This window comes from Stenella coeruleoalba (assembly GCF_951394435.1).
Source record: "Stenella coeruleoalba genome assembly, chromosome: X".
Classification (NCBI taxonomy): Eukaryota; Metazoa; Chordata; class Mammalia; order Artiodactyla; family Delphinidae; genus Stenella; species Stenella coeruleoalba.
In genome coordinates, this window is record NC_137152.1 from 49,702,894 (window position 1) to 49,723,470 (window position 20,577).

General features: G+C 46.1%; 1 protein-coding gene across 1 annotated transcript in view; it reads left to right on the top strand.

Annotated features, from left to right (window-relative positions):
* The first annotated feature begins 18,037 nt into the window (after window positions 1–18,037).
* MSN (moesin) overlaps window positions 18,038–20,577 on the top strand; it is a 68,021-nt gene continuing 65,481 nt past the window's right edge. Inside the window, exons 1-2 of the mRNA XM_079910650.1 lie at window positions 18,038–18,059; window positions 18,295–18,450. Of these exons, the coding sequence (XP_079766776.1) occupies window positions 18,439–18,450 (12 nt within the window). The 5' untranslated portion in view covers window positions 18,038–18,059; window positions 18,295–18,438. The remainder of the gene's footprint in view (window positions 18,060–18,294; window positions 18,451–20,577) is intronic.

Below are 20,577 nucleotides of genomic sequence, written 5' to 3' on the forward strand. Positions count from 1 at the left end.
TTTGCATTGTGAAAAATTAAAGTCAAAAGACAAAGGAAAAACTGATGACATATTTGCAAGATATTTGACATATAAGGGGGTGATATCCTTAATTATAAGGAAATTTTCTAAATCAATGATAAAAAGAGAACACCTCAGGAAAAATTGAACAAAGGATATGAGTCAATTCACAAAATAAGCAATATATGACTAACTTAACATGAAAAGATGCTCAACCTCACTAGTAATTATATAAATGAAGATAAAGATGAAGGAATTTTTTTTTTTTGTCTAGCATATTGGCAAAGATTAAAATGATTGATACCCAGTGTTGGTGGGCATGTGGGGATAAAAGTACTTGCATGCACTGCTCATGGAAATGAAAGAACAATCTCTCTGAAGATTATTTGGCAACACGTATCAAAATTTAAAATTTGCTTACCCTTTGACTCACTGAGAAATAATTGTGGAACAGTGTGTAGAGATATATGCATAAGGTTATTCATTACAATGTTGTTTGATAATACAAAATTAAAAATAACCCAAGTGTCCTTAGATAGCAGAATGCTTAAATAAACTATGGTACATCCATGCAATGAAACACTATGCAGCCACTTAAAATGATGAAATAGATTTATATTAGTTGATATAAAAGGATGCCCATGAAATACTTTTGAGCGAAAAAAAGCAAATTATAAATCATCATGTAGAGAGTGTAAATTATGGTTGGTGTGTGTGTGTGTGTGTGTGTACACACACACACACACATATATTAGCTTTAAAAGTAGTTTATTTCCTTCTTCAGAAACACATGAGCCTTCTGACCATTGTGCAAGACAACACAAATATATATATATATATCCTGGACTATATTAAGAGAAATATCATTTCTAGAAGAAGTTCAGCTACACCTTGGGCAGAGTCCTCCAGCGTCCAGCTTTGGGCATGGTGTGTTAACAGGCACACAGACAAATGACAAATGAAAAATTGAGGTCTATCCAGAGGGAAGTAAGTAGGCTAGAAGGGACCCAACTCAGGGAAATAGGTGAAGGTGCTGGAGCCAGAGAGGATAAAAATTCCAGGGAAACTGGTTCTGGCTTAAATAAAAGAAACTCTTTAAATGCTCTAGTTCTCTTGTGATTGAGTAGGCTGTCTAGCTAGGTATGGGAAGTGAGCTTCTCACCACTGGAGGTAAGTAAGAAGAGGGTCAGGGAGTCAGTTAGATGGCTTCCAAGTCAGTTCCCCTCTAGTTTTTGAGTCTCACACTTGACAAATGTGGACCTGCATTGCCTGCCTGAGACGGATGGGAAAGGCAAGGGCAGGAGCCCCTGGGAATAAAGCCTGGTGGGACCTGTGTTGAGTTAGAGCAAAGACCACAGTCAGCCTGGCTTCCCACCCCCAGTCCCTTGGAGAGATCTCCCCTTACCTCTCCTGGCCTCTCTTCCCCACTAGCCCTTTCCTTCTCCTACAGCATCTGACCTGTTGGGACTGCAGGGCTTCCAGCAAGGAGACTGGAACTCCTACAGCCCTTCCCTCCTTCTGGGTCAGAGAGTTTAAATTGGTTGATTGTTAGGCTGAATAGGTAGGCGGTTACCTAGGTGGTGTGATTCCAAGGGCACTAGGCGGATCCCCTTGTTTTAAGAGACCTCCCCAATGTCTGATTTTTCACCATAGTGCTTTGTCCTTTGAATCTTGAATGCTTTCCAAAGTTTCTTTGCAAAAATGCCAATAATTCCGGGAAGGGGATCACCTTAAGCTGCCAGGAAAAGGGGAGGGGTAGGGAAGGGCTTCTGCATTCTGCAGAAAGACTCTTCTGAGAGTATCTAGAGAAGTTTTGTATGCTGGGAAGCTAAGTAAGGCAGAAGAGGGGAGGAGGCCTTTGGGGAGGAATTTTTCTATCCAGGGGCCCAATCTACAGTGCAGTTAAAGCTTAGAACAGCTAGACTCAGTAGCTCCTAGGCCTGGCTGCGCATTAGAATCACCCAGAGAGTTTTTAAAAATACTGATGCCCAGATTTCACTCAAGCCAGAAGATTCTGATTTAATTGGTCTAGGGTGGGGTTCAAGCATAGTTGTTTTTGCAAGTCTTCCTAACTGATTCTAATGTGCAGCCAGGGCTGTGAACCAAGTTAAGAGAAGCCCAGTCAGATATAATCTAGTTTGGGGGAGAACAAACAGGGCTAGATCAGCCTTCTGGTTCTCAGTAGTGCAGAATCATGTGGAAGGGACAGTACTACCCCTCTGCCCCCCAGCTACAGCCCCTTGCCTCAAGGGTGATTAAAGGTAGGAGGGCTAGTTACTTGTGTAGATGACCAAACTTTCCGGTTTTCCTGGGATTTTTCTGATTTTAAAACTTTTCTGATTTCCCACATCCCCAGCAAATCAGAAAGGGTGGCCACCACAGTGTGACTGCAAGTATTTAAACCTTCAGTCATTTATTTGAACACAGATTGGGACAACCACTTCTTTTTCCCCCTCAGTTTTCTCTTCTGTGAAACAGGAATAGCCTTTGAATGTTTATGCTGACTCTCTCACTTGCTACTATAAAATGGAATAACATTAGTGAAAGGGCTCAGTGATCTGTAAAGCACTGCATACAGTACTGGATGGAATGTTATAAATAATAAGCACTACCTGCCAGGCTGTAAAGGTCATAGGATTCTTGCCAGTCAAATCTGTAATGTCCATTGTGGTGATTGGCTGGCTCTCATTTATCCTTTTCTTCTCTCCCATGGTTTTCTTTACCTCTTCTTTCAACATTTAAAAAATGTTGGAAAGGACCACTGACACCTTTCGGTCCTATCCCACCATTAAACAGATGGAGAGACAGAGGCCTAGGAGGTAAAGTAACTGTTGATCAAGATCATACAGCTCATTAATGCCAAAGCTGGGATTCAAACTCAGCACATCTTGATGCCCAGCCCCTTCATTCCAGAGTTACATAACATTGTCCAACCACCTCCCTGACTCCCATAAGCCCATATGTCCTTTATGAGGGCACTGTATTGAATTTTTCCCATAAACATTGTCTGAACACAAAGAGAAAAGGAAGCTCAAGGGACTATGGGAGTTCAAGGCAGGGGAACCAAATTCAGCTTGGGGAAGTGGCTATGGTCAGGAAGGGCCTTTCAGATGAGATGAGTTGAGACTTGAAGAAAAGTAATAGTTCTTCAGGTAAACAGGGGTGTGTGTGTGGCGGGGGGAAGCCAGCAGGGAAAGGGCATTTTAGGCAGTGGGAAAAGCAGACCCAATGGCCCAGAAGAGTCAGAAAACATGGTTCTTCAGTCCAGTCCAGTGGTTGGTGTGACTAGAAAGCAGGGTGATTGGTAGCTGGACAGATGAGGCTGGTCATATAAATTCCTACTAAGGAGTTTGAACTTTAGCCTGTAGATGTCAGAACACCATTGAAGGGTTTTAAGCTTGGGTCAGATATTTAACTCTCTTTAACCACTTTTAACTCCAGGACAAATAGAGAGGGATTAACAAAAACAATGTGAGAGTTAGCGTTATCCTCAATCTCAGAACAAGACACACACTTTCCTGGCCCAAGTTGCTGAGTAATGGAATGACACCTAGCCCTGACTCATCCCTGGGATACTGGACTGGGAGGAGGCCCAGCTCCTGTGTGGAGGTTCAGCCTCACCCTCCCCTGTCTGGGCTGAGTCTAGGCTGAGCCAGATAGACTCTGGGCCCAAGCTGGCTGGCCTTCAGGCTGTCGCTCAAAGAGTGTGCTTCCTAGGTTGCTCCGGGACAAGGGGCCCAGGGGCCCCGGGCCTCTCTACCCCTGGCAGTTCTGTTCCCTGGAAATGCATCCCCCAAGATCTCTGCTCTGGTTCTTGTTCCAATCTGCACTGGGGGAGTGTTCCCCATCTGTATTCTGGGCTTCATGTAATGATCCCTTCAATTCAGTTCCCTATAGCACAAGGTTCTCTTCCTTTCTCCCCCATGGAGTTTTCCTGAAGCATGTTCATTCACTGACAGTCTAATGAGGAAGGCAGACAAAAGTAATTATAGGACAGTAGGAGAGCTGGGTGTCCAAAGCATAGTGGTAACACAGAGAAGGAAGGCAGTACCTGTGGTGGGGGTGGGCAGCTTCCCAGGGAAGATGACATATGGCTTGAGATGTAAAGGTTGATAGGGGTTGGTCAGGGGGAGAAGGATTATAAAACTGAGGGAACAATAGGCTCGAAGGAACAGAGCTTTGAACTGACCTAGGGATGATTAGGTGCGGTTCCAGCATAGAGGAAATGCATGGTGGGGTTAGGGAGGACAGGGAATGCGGGAGGAAACGTTGAGATAAGACTGCTCAGCTTCCTCCTGGGCCTCTCCACTTGATGGTTCATGGATACCTCAAACTCATCGTGTCCAAAAACTTCATCTTCTTGCCCCACAAATTGGTCCTCTTCTAGAGCTTCTAATCACTGAGTCCTAGTAATTCTACCTCTTTAATTTCTCTGTAATGTATCCTCTTCTCTCTGTTCCTAAAACTACCATCCTAGCCCAGTACTGAAGAATGAATATGACTTTTCCCATTCTACAAAGAAAATTATGTGACTGATCATGTCTCCCTTTTCATATGGAGTACAGGATGCTCAGAGCCAAATTCACAGCTCAACTGTGTCAGCCCTAGTGGCTTCCATATCTGTCCTCTATTCTTACCAATTTATCCTCCTCTCTCACCATCAACAAGGTTCCTCAATTTTGTCTTCTGATTCTAATGTCTGTCATACTGATTTAAAAATTGTATTTATTTATTTTATAATGCTATTGCATTTCTGTAGTGAGTTACCTCAGATCATTTATGGAACAAATTGAGAACTGGATGAGTTGACAGATGGTTGGCCCACAGGAGATAAAATATTTCAGATCCTCATTATTTTCACCTGAACTATTACAATGGCTTCCAAACTGAGTTCTATATCTCACACCCCTATCTCATCCCCTCCAATCTGTCTTCCTCTGGCCTGTAACATTATTCTTTCTAAAAGCAAATCCTGATCAAGTCATCCCCCTGCTTTAAAACCATCAGCAGTTCCTCATTGCCCTGAGGATAACATTAAAGACCCTTAGCATGAGTTGCAAGACCCTTTGGAAACTTACCACCTTTCATTTATTTGTACTTATTGAGTACCAATTATACTATGTGCTAAATACTGTTCTAGGCACTGGCATTCAATAGTGATCAAAAATATGTACTGTTCTTGCCCTCATGGAACTTACAGGCTATTTGGGGAGACAGACATTAATCAGCTCAAGACTCAAATGAATGTATACTTACAAACTGTGGTCAGTTCTCTGGATGAAGGGTGGCTAGTTCTCTGAGGACATATGGCAGGGGGCCTAAGTTTTAGAAAGTTCCACAAGAAGTGGTATTTGGTCTAAAAGAAGGAATAGGTTGGTGTTAACTAGGTAAATTGTGGGTGTAGGGAAGTATGTGCCCCCTGCAGAACAAATAGTATGCAAAGGTCTTTGTAGGGGATAGATTGGAGGAAGCATGATACATTTTAGAAACAGAAAGAGAACGCCAGTGTAACTGGGATGCAAATAGCAACAGAGAGAGTTGGTTGAGAGGCTGTAGAGGCAGGCAGGAGCCAGACCATAAAGGGCTTTCAAAGGCCATGACAAAGATTCTGTTCTTCATCATAAGCGCTAAGAGAAGAAGCCACTGAAGGTTTTTAAACTAGAGAGTGACAGGATCCGATTTGCATATTGAAAAGTTTCCTCTGACTGCTTTGTGGAGAATAGATTGGAGAGGAGCCAGAAAGGATGTGGAGAGATCAGTTAGGAACCTGCTACAGTTGTCCATTTGACTCAGCTGGGACCAGGGTAGTAACAGTAGAGATGGGGAGAAGTGGACAGATTTGAGAGCTATTTATGAGGCCCATTGATAGGACTTGGCAATGGACTGAAATGGTAGGGGTGAAGAAGAAAGAGATGTTAAGAATGACTCTTAGGTTTCTGAAGGAGGACAGGTTTGAGAGGGAAGATAAGAGAAATCCGACTTTTTGAAGTGTTGAGTTAGAGGAATCTGTAATGTGGAGCCTCTTTGCCACATGACCTAGTGCTCCAGCCTTATCAATCTGCTTGCAGGTTTCTAAATTTCTGTGATCTCTCTTGCTTTCTTCACTTTATAGATCCTGTTCCTTCTGTCTGATGCACTACTTTCATTACTCCCCCCACCCCATCCCCACTTTCCAGGAGGAAGGAGTAGCTAGAAGAATGTCTCTAAGGTGTGAATGTACAGGGTGTGTATGTGTGTGTGAATATAGAATAACCAAGTGAGTGCAGTAGTTAAAAGTGTGTGTCCTGCGTCAGAGCATCTGGGCTTATATCCTCTCATCTTCAGATGCCAATGACCTTGGGCAACTTACTTAAACCTCTCTCAGCTTCAGCTTCCTCATCTATAACACAAAGATAATAATACTAATGATTTGAGGTGGTTGTGAGGATTAAATGAGATAATAATGCATATCTAGTACTTAGCAAGGTGTCTGATACATAATAAACACTCAATTAAGATTGTATTTATTGTTGGGCATTTGTGTGTGTGTGTGTGTGTGTGTGTGTGTGTGTGCTTGTGTGTGTGTGTAGTGGGGGTTGGGGTGGGCATGGGCAAAGAAGACACCAGCCTGATAGAGAAATCCAGCTGCATTTAAAGGGAGAGATGAGTCTGGAAATGAAAGGTATAGGGCCTGGCTGTGGACAGAGAGAAAGTGCCAAAAATCACACTGTTCATAAGTCACCAAAGGAGCACTCACACCTAGGCCAGGATGCCAAATCCTATGACCCTTCTACTCAACTTACTGTTTTCGTTCACTAGAGGGAAAATGAAGAAAAAGTGCTTGCTAAAAGGCAGGGTGTATCACTTCAGCAGGGAGATGGTGGAATGTTCAGGATGTAGTCTAAGGGAAGAAATAAGGTAGGTCCAGCATATGGGATATTGCGTAAAAAGGAATGGTGGAGGTAGGCAGTAGTTAAAAAAAGTAAAATTATTACTGGGTCTAGTGTCTGGTGAGCTGGACTCTAGTTTCAGCTCTTATACCCTGGCTGTGTGGTTTTGGGCAGGGCTCATACCTTCTCTGAGCCTTTTCATAGTAGGGCTGGGAATCTCTACCTTGTCAAAACAAGGAATAAATAAGATAATAAAATTAACATGTGGGAAAACAGACTATAACCACCACCATCCACAAATAACATATGAGCATCATTGTTAACATTGCACATGCCAGATAGCAGGAGCTCCAGAAAAGGTTCTTGGATGAAAATCAGCATCTGTATATAAGAAAGTGTGAAAAAGAACATCTGTACATTCCTGTGTGGATAGACAGGTGGTTGATATAGAGTTCATAGGCTTCCTTTTCTTAGAAATAAAAGATGTGTTTCCAGGCTTCTAGTTTCTTTCTCCTACCAAACACTGGCTGGGAAGTTACTGGCCTCTCTTGGGCTCAGCCCCTTGAAGAGAAGGCCACCCCACACTGAGGGGCATTATGGAGGGAGGGTTTGTGGGGCATAAGGCATGCCCAGGCTCCATTCATTATCAAAACCAACCAGTGTTAATTGAGATCCTACTCTGTGCCAGGCACTATATTGCATGCTGGGGCTACGATGGTAAGCAGAACCTAGTTCCTGCCCTCATCAAAATTATGGTCTAACGGGGAGTGTAATAGTTTTCTATGGCTACTATAACAAATTAGTACAAACTTAAAGACTTAAAGCAACACTAGCTTATTCTCTTACAGTCTGGAGGTCAGAAATCTAAAATGGGTCAGCAGGGCTACGTTCCTTTCTGAAACTCTGGAGGAGAATCCGTTTTCTTGTCTTTTCCAGTTTCTTGAGACTGTCTGCATTCCTTGACTTGTGATCCCTTCCTCCATCTTCAAAGTCAGCAATGGCAGGTTGAATCCTCATCACATCACTCTGACATCTTCTTGGGCCTTCCTCTTCTGCTCTTCCACTTATAAGGACCCTTGTGATGACATTCGGCTCACCTGGATAATCCAGGATAATCTCCCCATCTCAATGTCAGCTGATTAGCAGCCTTAATTCTATCTGCAACCTTAATTCCTCTTTGTCATAAAATATAACATATTCACAGGTTCTGGTGATTAGGAGGTGGACATTTTGGGGGGGACATTATTCTGTTATTCTGCCTGCTGCAGAGAGGTAGACATTAAATAAGCAAATACATAGATAAAATACATTATTGCAAACTATAGTAAGTGCTGGGGAAACAAATCTCTGAGAATAAAGGGTTTTTTGGGGGGAGGTGGGGACAGAAGGCATTCTACTTTAGAAAGGACGGACAAAGAAAGGAATTATATTTAAGCTGAGACCTAAAGGAAAGGAAGGAGCCAGCTATGCAGATAGCTAGAGGAAGAGTGTTCCAGGAAGAGTGTATCAGGCAGAAGGAAAGGCATCTGCAAAGACCCCAAAGTTGAAAAAGTATGACACTGAATGGTAAGTGGAAGTAGCCCAAGTCCAGCCTTTCCTAAAGAGTGGGAGAGCTCAAGTAGGAGCAGAATACCTCACAGAAGTAAATCAAATAAATGTGATAAGGTGAAGGGGTTTCATTGCCTCCACCTCCATTCTCCATGTAGTCTATGAGGTCAGAGGCATAAGGATGAGAAGCAGCCCCCCTAGACCAGCAGGCAACCCCATGAGCCCTGCAGTGTACTGTGCTGATTCAACTCCCTAGAAGATGGGGACAATCAGAATGTGGAGCACCAAAGGACTGGTGTACTTGCAGCTCAAGGACACATCCAGCCAGTGGGTAGATCCAGACAGAGGCTTTTGCCCAGGAAGCCAGGATGATCTCATCTCAATGGCAAGCATCATCAATCAGGAGGCCTGGAGTTGGGCACGTTTCTGGGAGATGAAGAGAGAATGCAAGCCACAATCCTTGATGTCAGGAGCTTTGGCTGGAGATCTGGAATTCATGTCACAGGAGGAATAAGACCTACTCAGTTTCCAGATCAACTGCTAGACAAGAGAGCCCACATTTTTCCTGGGTGTCAGATACTCCGCTGAGCCATGGTAGGTAATTTGTCCAGGTTTGTTCTCGGCAGAGAGACTCACCAGCATGCTTCTGTACCTTTATTCCCCTCCCCAAGAACCACTCAGCTTCTATTTCCAGGAGATATCCCCAAAGCAACAGGACTGTAGGACCATTCCTCTTTTCTCCTAACTTGCTTGACCCTTATTGCTCTTGAGTTCGGAGATCCAGCAGAAAGAACACTGGCCTGGGACTCAGGAGAGCTAAGTTTTTCCCTGAGCAAGTTCATTTGCTTCTCTTGGTCTTTATGTGCTCACATATAAAATGGGGACATGTACCCTAGATGACGTTAAAGGTGTGATATTTCAGGATTCTGATTTCTGTTTTCATCCTTTCACAAGGATGTGAGAGAGGTGGGATTAGGAAGTGATGAAGGACCATGCCAGTTCTAAGATTCAGTGTTTCTATGAGTTAAACACAGGGCTCTCTCTCTTCTCCCAAACATTGTGACATTCAGAATAATTGACCAGAGGTCTTGGGACATCTGGCAGTACATTTGAGGCTTTGTTGATCTGAGGAAAGTAGAGCCAGACTTCTCAAGCTCCCAATCCAAAAGCCTTTGAGAAGGGGAGGCTGAAAGGGTTGGGGAGTGGTGTTTGTGTGAGGGGAAGTGGGGAACAGCTCCTCTTTTTCCCCTGAGGCATTACATCCACCAGCAGCACATCATCTAGAGCCACTGGGGTGGTTAAGGAGCACATGATATGTCTGGCTCTGAAAGGCATGTCCAACCCAGGGGAAGGCCCCGCATTTTCCCCATTGAGAAACATCCACATATGGGCTCTCATCTGCATGTATACAAATGGCTGGGTTGAACATACCCAGTGCATTGGGGGGCGGTGGGAAGAAGGGGAAGAGCTCTTGAAATATAGTTAGGGATGTTTGAGACCTACATTTCTCAGGTAAAAGAATGTTAGAATGTTTTCTGGTCTGAGACTAGGGATTAAGGAAAGAAAAAGTATTTCAGGAGGATGAACCTACATGTCACTCACTTGGAAATACACACACATACATGCAAATGCATAAATAGACAAGTATGGGAGCATATAGACAATACACATATGACCAAATAGAGGCACATCTGGACCCAGGAAAACCCTGGAACATGCATTTCTACCCCAAATAAACACAGCTATGACCATCCTTTTTCCACATGCAAGTACCTTATGGTTTGCAAAATACTTCTCATGTTCAACCTTATATATCTTCTTGACAACAATCCTGGAAGGTATCAATTATTATTACCTCAATTTTTACAGATGAGGAAACTGAGGCTTGGGGTTAATCAATTGATTTGCCTAAATTTATCGAACTAGTAAATGGCAAAACTGAGGATAAAACCCGGTCTTCTGGCTTCAAATTCAGTGCTCTTTTATACTATCTCATGCTGCATTCTATGTGGTGCTTTCTTTCTCTCTCCCATACACATACAAAAATTCATGCTGCTATCTTGCTGCATATATGCCTATCTCTATATGGTACAAATATGCATTCACATTTTCTGAATGAATAAAATGGATGGATGAATAATAACGTCAAATGGCTTAATACATATATAAATGCACAAAGCCACCAGCAGAAGGTGCTGAGCAGCACTTTTATGGAGGCCTCAGTAATGAGGGGAAGAGTCTGTTCAAACCCACGAGTTATCCTTCCTTCTGTTCCTTTTCCACTCACCTATGGGCTCCTTTTACAGAGCATAGGAGCTTTCCATGACGGGCCAATGATTTCAATTGGCCCTGCTGAGATGAAACCTTTGATCCCTATACCTCAACACTTAGGATGTGGGGAGTAGTGGAAAGAACACATTATTTCTATGTTTCTTCTCTGTCTCTCCCACCGGGCAATGAGCTCTGTGAGAGTGGGGATTTCTTCCGTCTTTTCATGTCTATATCCCTGGGGCTTAGTACAGTGCCTTGTGTATAATAAGCACACACACACACACACACACTCATTTTCTGAATGAATTTAAAAAATGGATGGATGAATAATAAAGTCAAATGGCTTAATTTCAACTCCTTACTTGTAGTGTGATCATGGCCAAGTGCCCTAACTTTTTTGAATTTCAGTTACCTTATCTGTCAAATAAAGATTGATACCTACTTTGTCTACCTAAGTCTACCTAAGTTTTTCTTAGGAGTAAATGAAATAATGATTTGAAAATAGCCCTGTTTTTACTTGAAGCTTTTAACATGCTGGTTTCATAGACTCTCAAAGTATAGCAATCTCCTCTTCAACCACCCACAGTGTGTAGTCATCCAACCTTTGCTCACACACTTCCAATTATGACTTCAGTATTCATTGAGTGGCCATTTCCAGTTTTAGACAGATATGACCATAAGGACCTTCTTCCTTGCATCCATCATAGCTTTCTCTGAGCTCTGCCCTTTGGGGTCATATGGAGCCCGTCTGTTCCTTCTTTCTTAAGGTGGGCATTTAGCAGTCCAAAGACATAGACAACATCTCCTTGAATCTTCCCAAGGTCAAACAACCTCAGATCCTCCAACTATTCATGTGTCCTGGGCCCAGCTCTCTCCCCAGCTAGCTCACATGGACATATACCCCAGTGTGTGTGTCTCTCCCTTAAAGAGGGGTGCACAGAAGGATACAGTCATCAGATGGGCTCAGACCAGGGAAGCAAAAGGCAGGACTGTCCCCTTCCCCCTAAAAATTAGCCTTCTGAGTTTGAATTAACTCTCCTGGCAGCCACAGCTCACTGCTAACGTTCACGTAGTTTATTAACAAGTAAAACCTCAGAGGTCTTTTTAGCCATACTGCTGCTAAGTCACATCTTTCCCATCTTTTCCTCACAAGGTGATTATTTGGACCCAAGCACAACCTTTACATCTGTTATCCTTTTAAGCTTTACCATCACTCGGGCTTGTCATAAACTTTTTGGATCCTGACTCTGTTGCCCAACCTATCCACATTCCCTCCCAGATTTTTTTCTTCCTTCTCTTCTTCCTCCTCCTACTCACCTTTCTTTCTTTCTTTCTTTTTCTTTCTTTCTTTCTTTCTTTCAGGCTCATTGAAAAACTCAAATAGTATAAAAATATATATATTAAGAAGGAAAAATTCTCCCTTTACTCTCCTCTAAAATCCCAGTCCCCGTTCCAGAGGTAACAACTAGTATCAATTTCATGTGCATCTTTCCCCTTTTCTGGGGACTTACAAACATATTTATAAAAACATAGATATTTTAATTCATAAATGGTATCATACTATTCATACTGTTCTGTGATTTCAGAGTAGATTTTTAAAAAAGTCTTTTCATAGTAGTTCATCCTTTTAAAAGGCTGAATAACATCCTGTTGTATGGCTATACCATGTATATAGTCAGTCCCATAGTGATGAACATTTAGGTTGTTTCTTTTTATTATTATAGTATTGTAGTAAATGTCCTTATAGATGCCTCTTTGTGAACAATAGAGTGTTTCCCTAAGATAGACTGGTAGTAGAGCTGGCGCATGCACACACACACCCCCAGCCCACCCCCACAAATAGAGCTGTGAATGGGGGGAGGAGTAATGAGATAGGAATAGAAGGCTCTATTCATTGGTCTTGTCTCCTAACAGGAGAATTTGAGGCAGTGTAAGGGGGAACTTGGGCCTTCAGAGAATCTGCACAGAATACCAGTTGATAGGCTTCTAGGGTTGGACATGAGAATAGTAGATCCCTCTCTTTAGCTGAGCAATCTATCCTGAGCTCTAAAGATATGCCTGGAAGTGTGCTGTGCTCCTTCTGCATGGAACACAAAGTGTGATCCCTTTTGAGGGACAACTACAGCCCAGCCTGGGATGGAGGAAAAGAAAAAAAAAAGCAGCAGCTGACAAGACAAACCAGAATGTGGGCGGGAGGCCAGATGAACACTGCAGACCTGGGCACTACAGGAGCTGGGGGGAGGCAGAGAGCACAAGGAGGGCAGGAGAGATCAAGGGAAGGCTTTGTGCAGAGACAAGAGGGAGCACACTGGGCTGTGTGCATGCGGTGAGAGTAGCCTGGCTCGAGCGGAAGGGCTGTGCTGAGCAGCTGTGGGAGCAAGAGAAGCCTGCAAAGGTTAAGTGTGTGTGTGTTGGGTGGAGGGGGTCATCTGACGTGTGCTCAAGCACAGGTGAAGGCTGCATTTCTGAAGATCACCATGGTGACCATGTGGAGGATGGCCTGGGTGGGGCAGCCTGGAGTCAGGGAGACCAGGGAGAGTCGGTGAGGGCTGACCTAGGGCACTGGCAGCAGCGATGGGAGGGAGAGAAGCTATGAAGGACAGACAGACAGAGAGCAGGGCTTGGTGATCAGATGGTAGAGGGGAAGGCAGAGGGGAGTTAAAGATGACGACATCGTGCATACAAAGTATGGCGCTAACAGCAAAACCACCAACAAGCACAGAGCGGTTGGGAAGGAGAGCTCCTGGGGAGGAAGAGGGTGAGTACCCCTTGCAGAGCCTCACATAGAACTGGGCACCCAGCAGGCACCTGGTCACCGCTGGAGGCATGGTAGGATGGACAGATGGATAGTTTCCTTCTAAGTGTATTGAGTTTGAATTGTGGGTTGTTCACAGAAGGAAGGGCCATGTGCTCAGCGGGCTGTTTTCTCTCTGGGCCCCATAGGCAGACCAGACACAGGTGTGGTTGCTGGTCACTGGCTGCTGGGGGTAGGGCTGGGAGCTAGTGATTCCACTGGGAGACCCTCTCTGCAGGACTAATTTCACATTCCAAGATGGCACTGGCTCAAACTGACTTGATATTGGCTGGCTGGGGGAAGCTCTCAAAAAGCTTCCAGCTTTACTACTAAGAGGAAAAGCCAGAGAGAAACTCTCTTCCCTCTCACTGTGGTCCATTTGTAGGATTAATAATAAATATTCCCAGGCACTTTATATTGGCAAGATGCCATATTACCACTGTTTATTATTATTACACACCCACTCTCTCAAGCTGTCTTGTCTGACCACTGAGGTGCAGGGGTGATATGAATCTTAAAATCCATCTCCTTCCTCGGGTTTGCCTGGTCACAGCTAGGGACTGAGAAGGTCACAGGTCAGACTGGTGGAAAGAAGGTGGACCTTGGACTCACAGGACCGGGCCCCAAATCCCAGTCCCACCAACAACAAATTGTGTGACTTTTAGATAACTCCTTAGACCCTAAATTTCCTCATTTCTACCCTTAAAGGTTCTTGTTAGGTATTGAAATGGCCTCCCCCCTGCTCAGCACATGATAAGTGCCTCATTAATGATATCTTCTCTTCTTTAAACCAAACCCTAGCTTTTGTTTCCAAGAAGTAGGTAGAAGATTGAGGATGGTTAAAAGCAAGACTTCTCTACTGCTGCAGTTTTTACTCTCAGCCATATTATGACAAGAGGACCTCTTACCTTTGGGGAGACAAGAGTATATCCTTCTGCTTATTTTCTTGTTTGTGTAAAGAGCACAGCTAGCCTAGTGCTTGGGCTGCTGATCCAGGGGAATTAAGAGAGAGAGAGAGAAGGACTCTGAGTGCATAGCCTTAAGCTTATGTTTGTCCTCACCTCTCTGTTAAATTTCTCTTCTATGAATGAAGGAGAAGAGCAACTTAGAGGCTTAGTTAATTCCTTACCCAAGCATCAGCCAAGAGCAATTGTGTGGAGTGAAGCAGAAGAGATCTAATTTAGATGTAAAGAAGGACTTTCTAACAATGATGAAAATGAAAAGCAGTCCTCAGAAAGTTCTGAGTGAAGGGGAACTTTTAACTGTTACCATCCAATGGATTGGGGAGGAATGCTTCTTTAGTCAAAGTATTCTTGGGATTCAGGACTGCACCCTACCCAGTTCCTCTCTGATATTGCCTCTCCTGCACTATTGTGTCCTCTGAAAGAGGAATACCATTTAGAATGCAGAAGCTTCTTTACTGCAGTGAGCTTATATCTTGAGTGGGAAGTGATTACAAGTCCAATCTCAGTTCTCTCTTGAGCTTGGCATAGGCTTTCACATAAATCAGCCTTACTCAGTTCCTGCTTGCCATTTCCTTGACTCTGACATCCAGATGTGGGGCAGCTCTGGAACAGTCCCAGCCTCCGAGGAATCCTGAGCCTTTCCACTTGAACCCATGTATGGCCCTAAAGCACAGGTCAGATTTCTCCTTTTGTATCTCCTACCCCCTGATTCAGATCCCCCCCTCCACCCCCGCTTCTTTGGACTCCAGCTTCAGAATGTCCTTGCACTGCCCCTCACCTAGCTTTACTGCTTGAAAAATAGTTGCCTGTTCCTCCTTGAACTTTGAATTCAGCTCTTCTAAAAACCCAAGTGTCTGGGCTTCACTGGTGATGCAGTGGTTGAGAATCTGCCTGCTAATGCAGGGGACACGGGTTCGAGCCCTGGTCTGGGAGGATCCCATGTGCTGCGGAGCAACTAGGCCCGTGAGCCACAACTACTGAGCCTGCGCGTCTGGAGCCTGTGCTCCACAACAAGAGAGGCCGTGATAGTGAGGGGCCCGCGCACCGCGATCAAGAGTGGCCCCCGCTTGCCACAACTAGAGAAAGCCCTCGCACAGAAACAAAGACCCAACACAGCAAAAATAAATAAATAAAATTAATAAAAGGCAGAATAGGTGATAGTGTGCCCCGAGCACACTATTAAAAACAAAAAACAAACAAACAAAAAAACCCCAAGTATCTTCATACCTCTTACTTCCCTCACCCAGCCAACATATGTGGGGATGTTTAGCCCTTACTCCCATGTCTTCTCTCTACAAACACTGGCATAAACCTCATCATGTCTAAAGCTAAGTATTGGGATTACTCTGGCCCCAAGAAGATTGAGCTAACTCAATTCACATGGGATCATGGTAGGGTGTGGGGTGGGTGAGGGAGATTAGTTCTGGCCATATAGGCATGAAGTATTTTACAAAGAGGTAAAAACAAAGGTGTGTTTCCCTGGCCATCTTGAAGAACAAGAGGGCACCTCAGCTGCCTCTGCTCTGCTTTGGAGACATGGAAATATCAAATATGGGTCCCTCCTAGCCAGGAGGTTTCAAGTCTAACCTTCAAGCAATGTCCAGCTGCTTGACTATAATCACCATAACAAACTTCTGTCTGGTGAAGTGGCGGCAGCACTACTCCTCTGATTGTAGCCTTCAAAAATTCTTGCTTGTATTACAGAAACAGCTTAACTGAGCCCTTTGTCTTCTTTATTACCCCTGAATCCATTCTCCACACTAGTTGCCTGATCTTGAGTAAGTTCTTTCCTCTTTTGGATCCTCAGTTCCCTTGACCTGAATGGGGGCTAGACTAAACAGTCTCCTCCCATTTCCCCACCCTTCTCCCCAGGGGGCTAACCACCTCCTCTCTCAGCCCCTCTTTCCATCAACCTCCTTGCTTCCCTACCTTTTGACTTCCCTTCCCTCACTTGAACTCCTGTGTCTCTTTTCCCTTTTAATACTGTGTTCAGATGCTTGACACTCCCTAATCAGGTCTCTTATGTGCCTGTGTTTGGAGCAGGGGGTGTGTTGGCATGGGATGTGGGGAATGACACACAGGGGGTTTCCACTTTCCAGGATGGACAATGAAAGTTGGAGTTTCCAATCAATTTCTCCTCCCGCTTTAGGCACTTAGCCTAGTTCCAGGCCCCTGTGAGCTCTAGAATATGAATGAGGGAATCAGTGAGTTCCTTGAACTCCTGGGAGAAAAAGGCCATGACAATGTCAAGGAATGTGATTGATGCCATTGCTACCCATGCTGCTGAGGCTTTCTGGGGAGTGCTGCTCTTCCTTGGGTCAACTGCTCAGCTCCAGAAAATGGTCTGGGCAGGGAACTCTGTTTTCCCTAGCACATATCAATGGATTTTGACAGCACTGAGAGAAGCTGAGGTACATTGATGCATGGACCCTGTTGAGCTGGGAAAGCATAGTGAATAGGACTGCTGATTCCTGAGAGCAAATGCAAGGCCAGTCTTTATGCAACCCTGCTAGACTCATCTATTGTCCTAGGAAGTCTACTTCCTTTGTTATCCTTTTATAATGTCAGAGTGGGAAAGGACCTTGGAAGCCCAGGAGTTCAGCCCTTTCTTGTTACAGAAGGGGAAACTCAAGTCCAGAGAGGGGAAGGGACTTACCCAAGGCTACACAGTGATCAGAGAGTGAGTTAATGGCAAAGTTATGACTAAAATCCAGGTGTCCCGACCATCCCTCTCAAATATCCTTTTCACTGCCCCAAGCTGGCTCATCATCCCTGAGGTATGTGTTACCCTACCTCACAAAGAATACTCAGACCGTGCCTCCGCACAATTACCAGTGGATAGTAGAAAAAAGAACTATGGCCCGTCACTTTCAAACTAAAGCTCAGACTTAACTAGATGACTGTTACAGTCTAGAACACCTCTATCCTGGGATTCTGTGACCTTGACAAGAAGCAGAAAGGGTGCTGGCAGACATATCTCAAAGGAGTGGACTGGGGGTGCATCTAACCTGGGGGAATTATCAGACAGTGAATCAGGTATCAGTGAATGTGTTGTGGGGGCTATAGGATCAGGATTTGAAGAAAGTGGAGACTGGGATTTGTAGGAAGGAAAGTGAATAGAGACAGATATGGGAAAAAGGAGCCCAATTCTGATAAAAATGAGGATTGAGCAAGGATGGGGTTGAAATATGATGGGAAAAGCGATATAGAATCCTACAGAAGAGAATTGATGAAGTGTTGGAGAAGCTGAGGCAGTTTAGCCAAGAGAAAAGAAGTTTCAGGGGGATATGGGATCTTCAGACTTCTGAGGAGTTAGGGACAGCAGGGGATTTGTGTTGTCTCAGGGAGCAGAGCTGAGATCCATAGGCGGAGCCACAGAGGAGTTCAAATACACACGGGAAGAACTTTCTGAGAGTCAGAGCCGTCTTGAGTAGGAACGGAGAGTTTTGACAGGTAGTGAGCTCCCCATTAGTGGAAAGTTGCAGTCAGAGCTGTAAGCCTCTTTCCAGGGTGCGGCCTAGGGCCCAGCCCTACTTGGGGGTGGGGCCGAATGGCCCGGATGCTGAGGGCCAGGGGCCGTGAAGGGGGTGGGAGAGGGGCAGGGAGGCCCAGGTGAGGGGTGAGAGCCCCCACCGGGGCGCCCAGGCCCAGCCTGGCCCCCAAGTAGCTGGTGTGGCCAGGCAGGGCAGGGCAGGGCTGGGCTGGGCGGGGCGAGGCCCGCGGCCGGCTAGAAGGCGGGCGCGAGGGCGGGGAGCGGTGCGGAAGCCGGGCCACATAAAGGAGCGGGCGGTGCGACGGGGGCGGCTCTTTCCTGGGTGGGGTTTGTGAAGTCGTGGCCCGTTAGCAGGAAGCGGAGCAGTCGCCCCGACGCTGGCGAGAGACCCAGTCCGAACCCCCAGTCCCCGGAGTCCGAGCCCTGTGTACTGCGTTCTCAGCGCCGTCCGACAGCTCCCAGCCAAACTTCACCAACTCCGCCGCCTTTTCCGCCACCATGCCCAAGACGGTGAGTGCCGGGGATGGGCGCTTCCGACCCCGGGGGCTCTTGCGGACCCTCATAGCCCCTCGCCGATGGCCGGGGACTTGGGCAGCCGCGCGTCCGCTCGCGATGCCGCGCCTTCCGCCGAGGCCAGGCGTGGGGAGGGGCGGCAGTGGAGTCCGGGTCTGGCGCGCCCTCGCGGGTAAAGGGGTCCAGGGATAGAAGTGTGGGCCGGGCGGGCCGGTTTCTTTCAAAGATTCTAGTTCCTTGTGTTTGGATTGCCACAGTAGGGAAGGCTTCCTTGGGGGCCCAAGGTCTCCTTTTACCCCTGACGGGCCCTGGGCGCAGGGGAGAGGACTCTGGTTCGGAAGAGGACACTTACCCCAGTCCAGGAATTGGCGCTTTTATGGGGCGAGGCTGCCACTGACCAGGAGGGGCCATGGGAACCGAGAAGCAAGGAGGAGGGTGGGAGCTGCTCAGGGCGGATCCCGTAACCCCACTCACCTTTCCCACAGCCTCCCCAGGCGGCTTCAGCTGTTTCCCACTAGGAGGGGAGGAGAGAGTTGTGGACTCATCGAGGCCGCTTGCTCTTAACCGGGAGCGCTAACACTTCACTAGGCACCAGTCTGAAGGGAGGCAAGAAGACTTTGCAGGCGGGGCGGGCTGGACGCGCGCGGTTGGGGGGCGGCTGGACGCGCGCGGTGGGGAGAAGAAGACTGGTTTCTTCCTCTTCACCACTCGCCAAATCCCTGCCTTTCCCATTACTTACTGGCTCTCTATTTCCTCCTATTCACTCCGTACTATTCTGTGAGGTGTGGACTCTCCAGTGGGGCCACACCTTTCTAGGGTGGTGGTAGCTTCTAAGGATCTGGTCTCCACCCTACTGGCTGTTTTGAGAAGAGAAGAAGCCTCCTGGGAGTGGGGCCTAGGGGGGGCCGGATGCCCAGGAGGGAGGGGGGAGGGGTGTGCCTGAATAATGAGCCCTGCTTGCTTTTGTGCAAGTCATGCCAAATGGCTGCTGAGGCTCTTCCCTTGCTCAGGAAAGCTGGGTGACCACCCTAGCTTGAGTCCCTTAGGCCAGGCAACTTGTTGCACTGGCTTAGGCTCTGCAGTTATCCCAGACCCCTCTCCCTAGGACTGTCTGAGCCTTGTAGAGCTGAGATAGTGACTAGTGGCCTTGAGAAGGACTGAGGGTCCCTGAAAGAGAGGAGTGGGGGGCCCAGTTCTTTTGGTGTGTGCTGAGCTTTAGTTGCCACATTGCTGTGTTCCAGCCTTACTGCAAAGTCATTGTTGCCTTTCCAGAACCTGTCCTTCAAAAACACCAAGTTTTCAACAAGTGTGTACTTCTACCTTCTCTCTCTTTTCAGTTGCTAATGGTTTTATGACATGGGGCTTTTCCACACACCCCCTTCTACCGCCCCACATACACACAAAGTGAGACAGAATGGTTTTGAAAAGGGGGGAGGGCAGTCTCTGCTATCACAGGGGATTATAAAAATCCTTCCAGGAGCCTCTCTTTGGCTTTATCTCTCTGTGGTTGACTCTTTGACTCCTTTTCAGATGTGGCTTTGCCTAAATAGGTGGGTGGATCTCTGGGAATAGACTGTGCCCCACAACCGCTTTTCTTTAGTGACATGTCTCCTGTTCAATCCTGAGATATCTCTCATTTATGTGCAACTTAATGGGCCTGGAAATTATCTCAAAGTTATCTAAACCATCCTGTCTCAGTCAAAAGTGGCAAAGACGACAGCATGGTGATCTTTTTCCTGCTGTGGAGAGATTGGAGTATGAGCTGTTTGAGGTCAGGCCTAGGGTACTGAAAGTACCTGAATACTGAAAGTAGTTTTATACAGATTGACTGGAACTTGAATCATGTTGGAAGGAGAGGGCTGAATTTTGATAGACTGGCAGATTTGGAGAATTTCCTATGCTGTTTGGCTCAAGGAATTGTGGTACTCCAAGGACAATGGTGCTTCAAGGACAAAGGACGACCCTGCCTGAAAAAGTTTCAGCGTTACACCCCCTACCTGACTCTTAATCTCCCTCCCCACCATGTTGCGATGGTTACGAAATTCCTGAGCCCACCTGGGTGACGCCCACCTGGGCAATGGGACCTGTCCCAAGTAAGGAATGGTCAACTTTTAGGAGAAACAA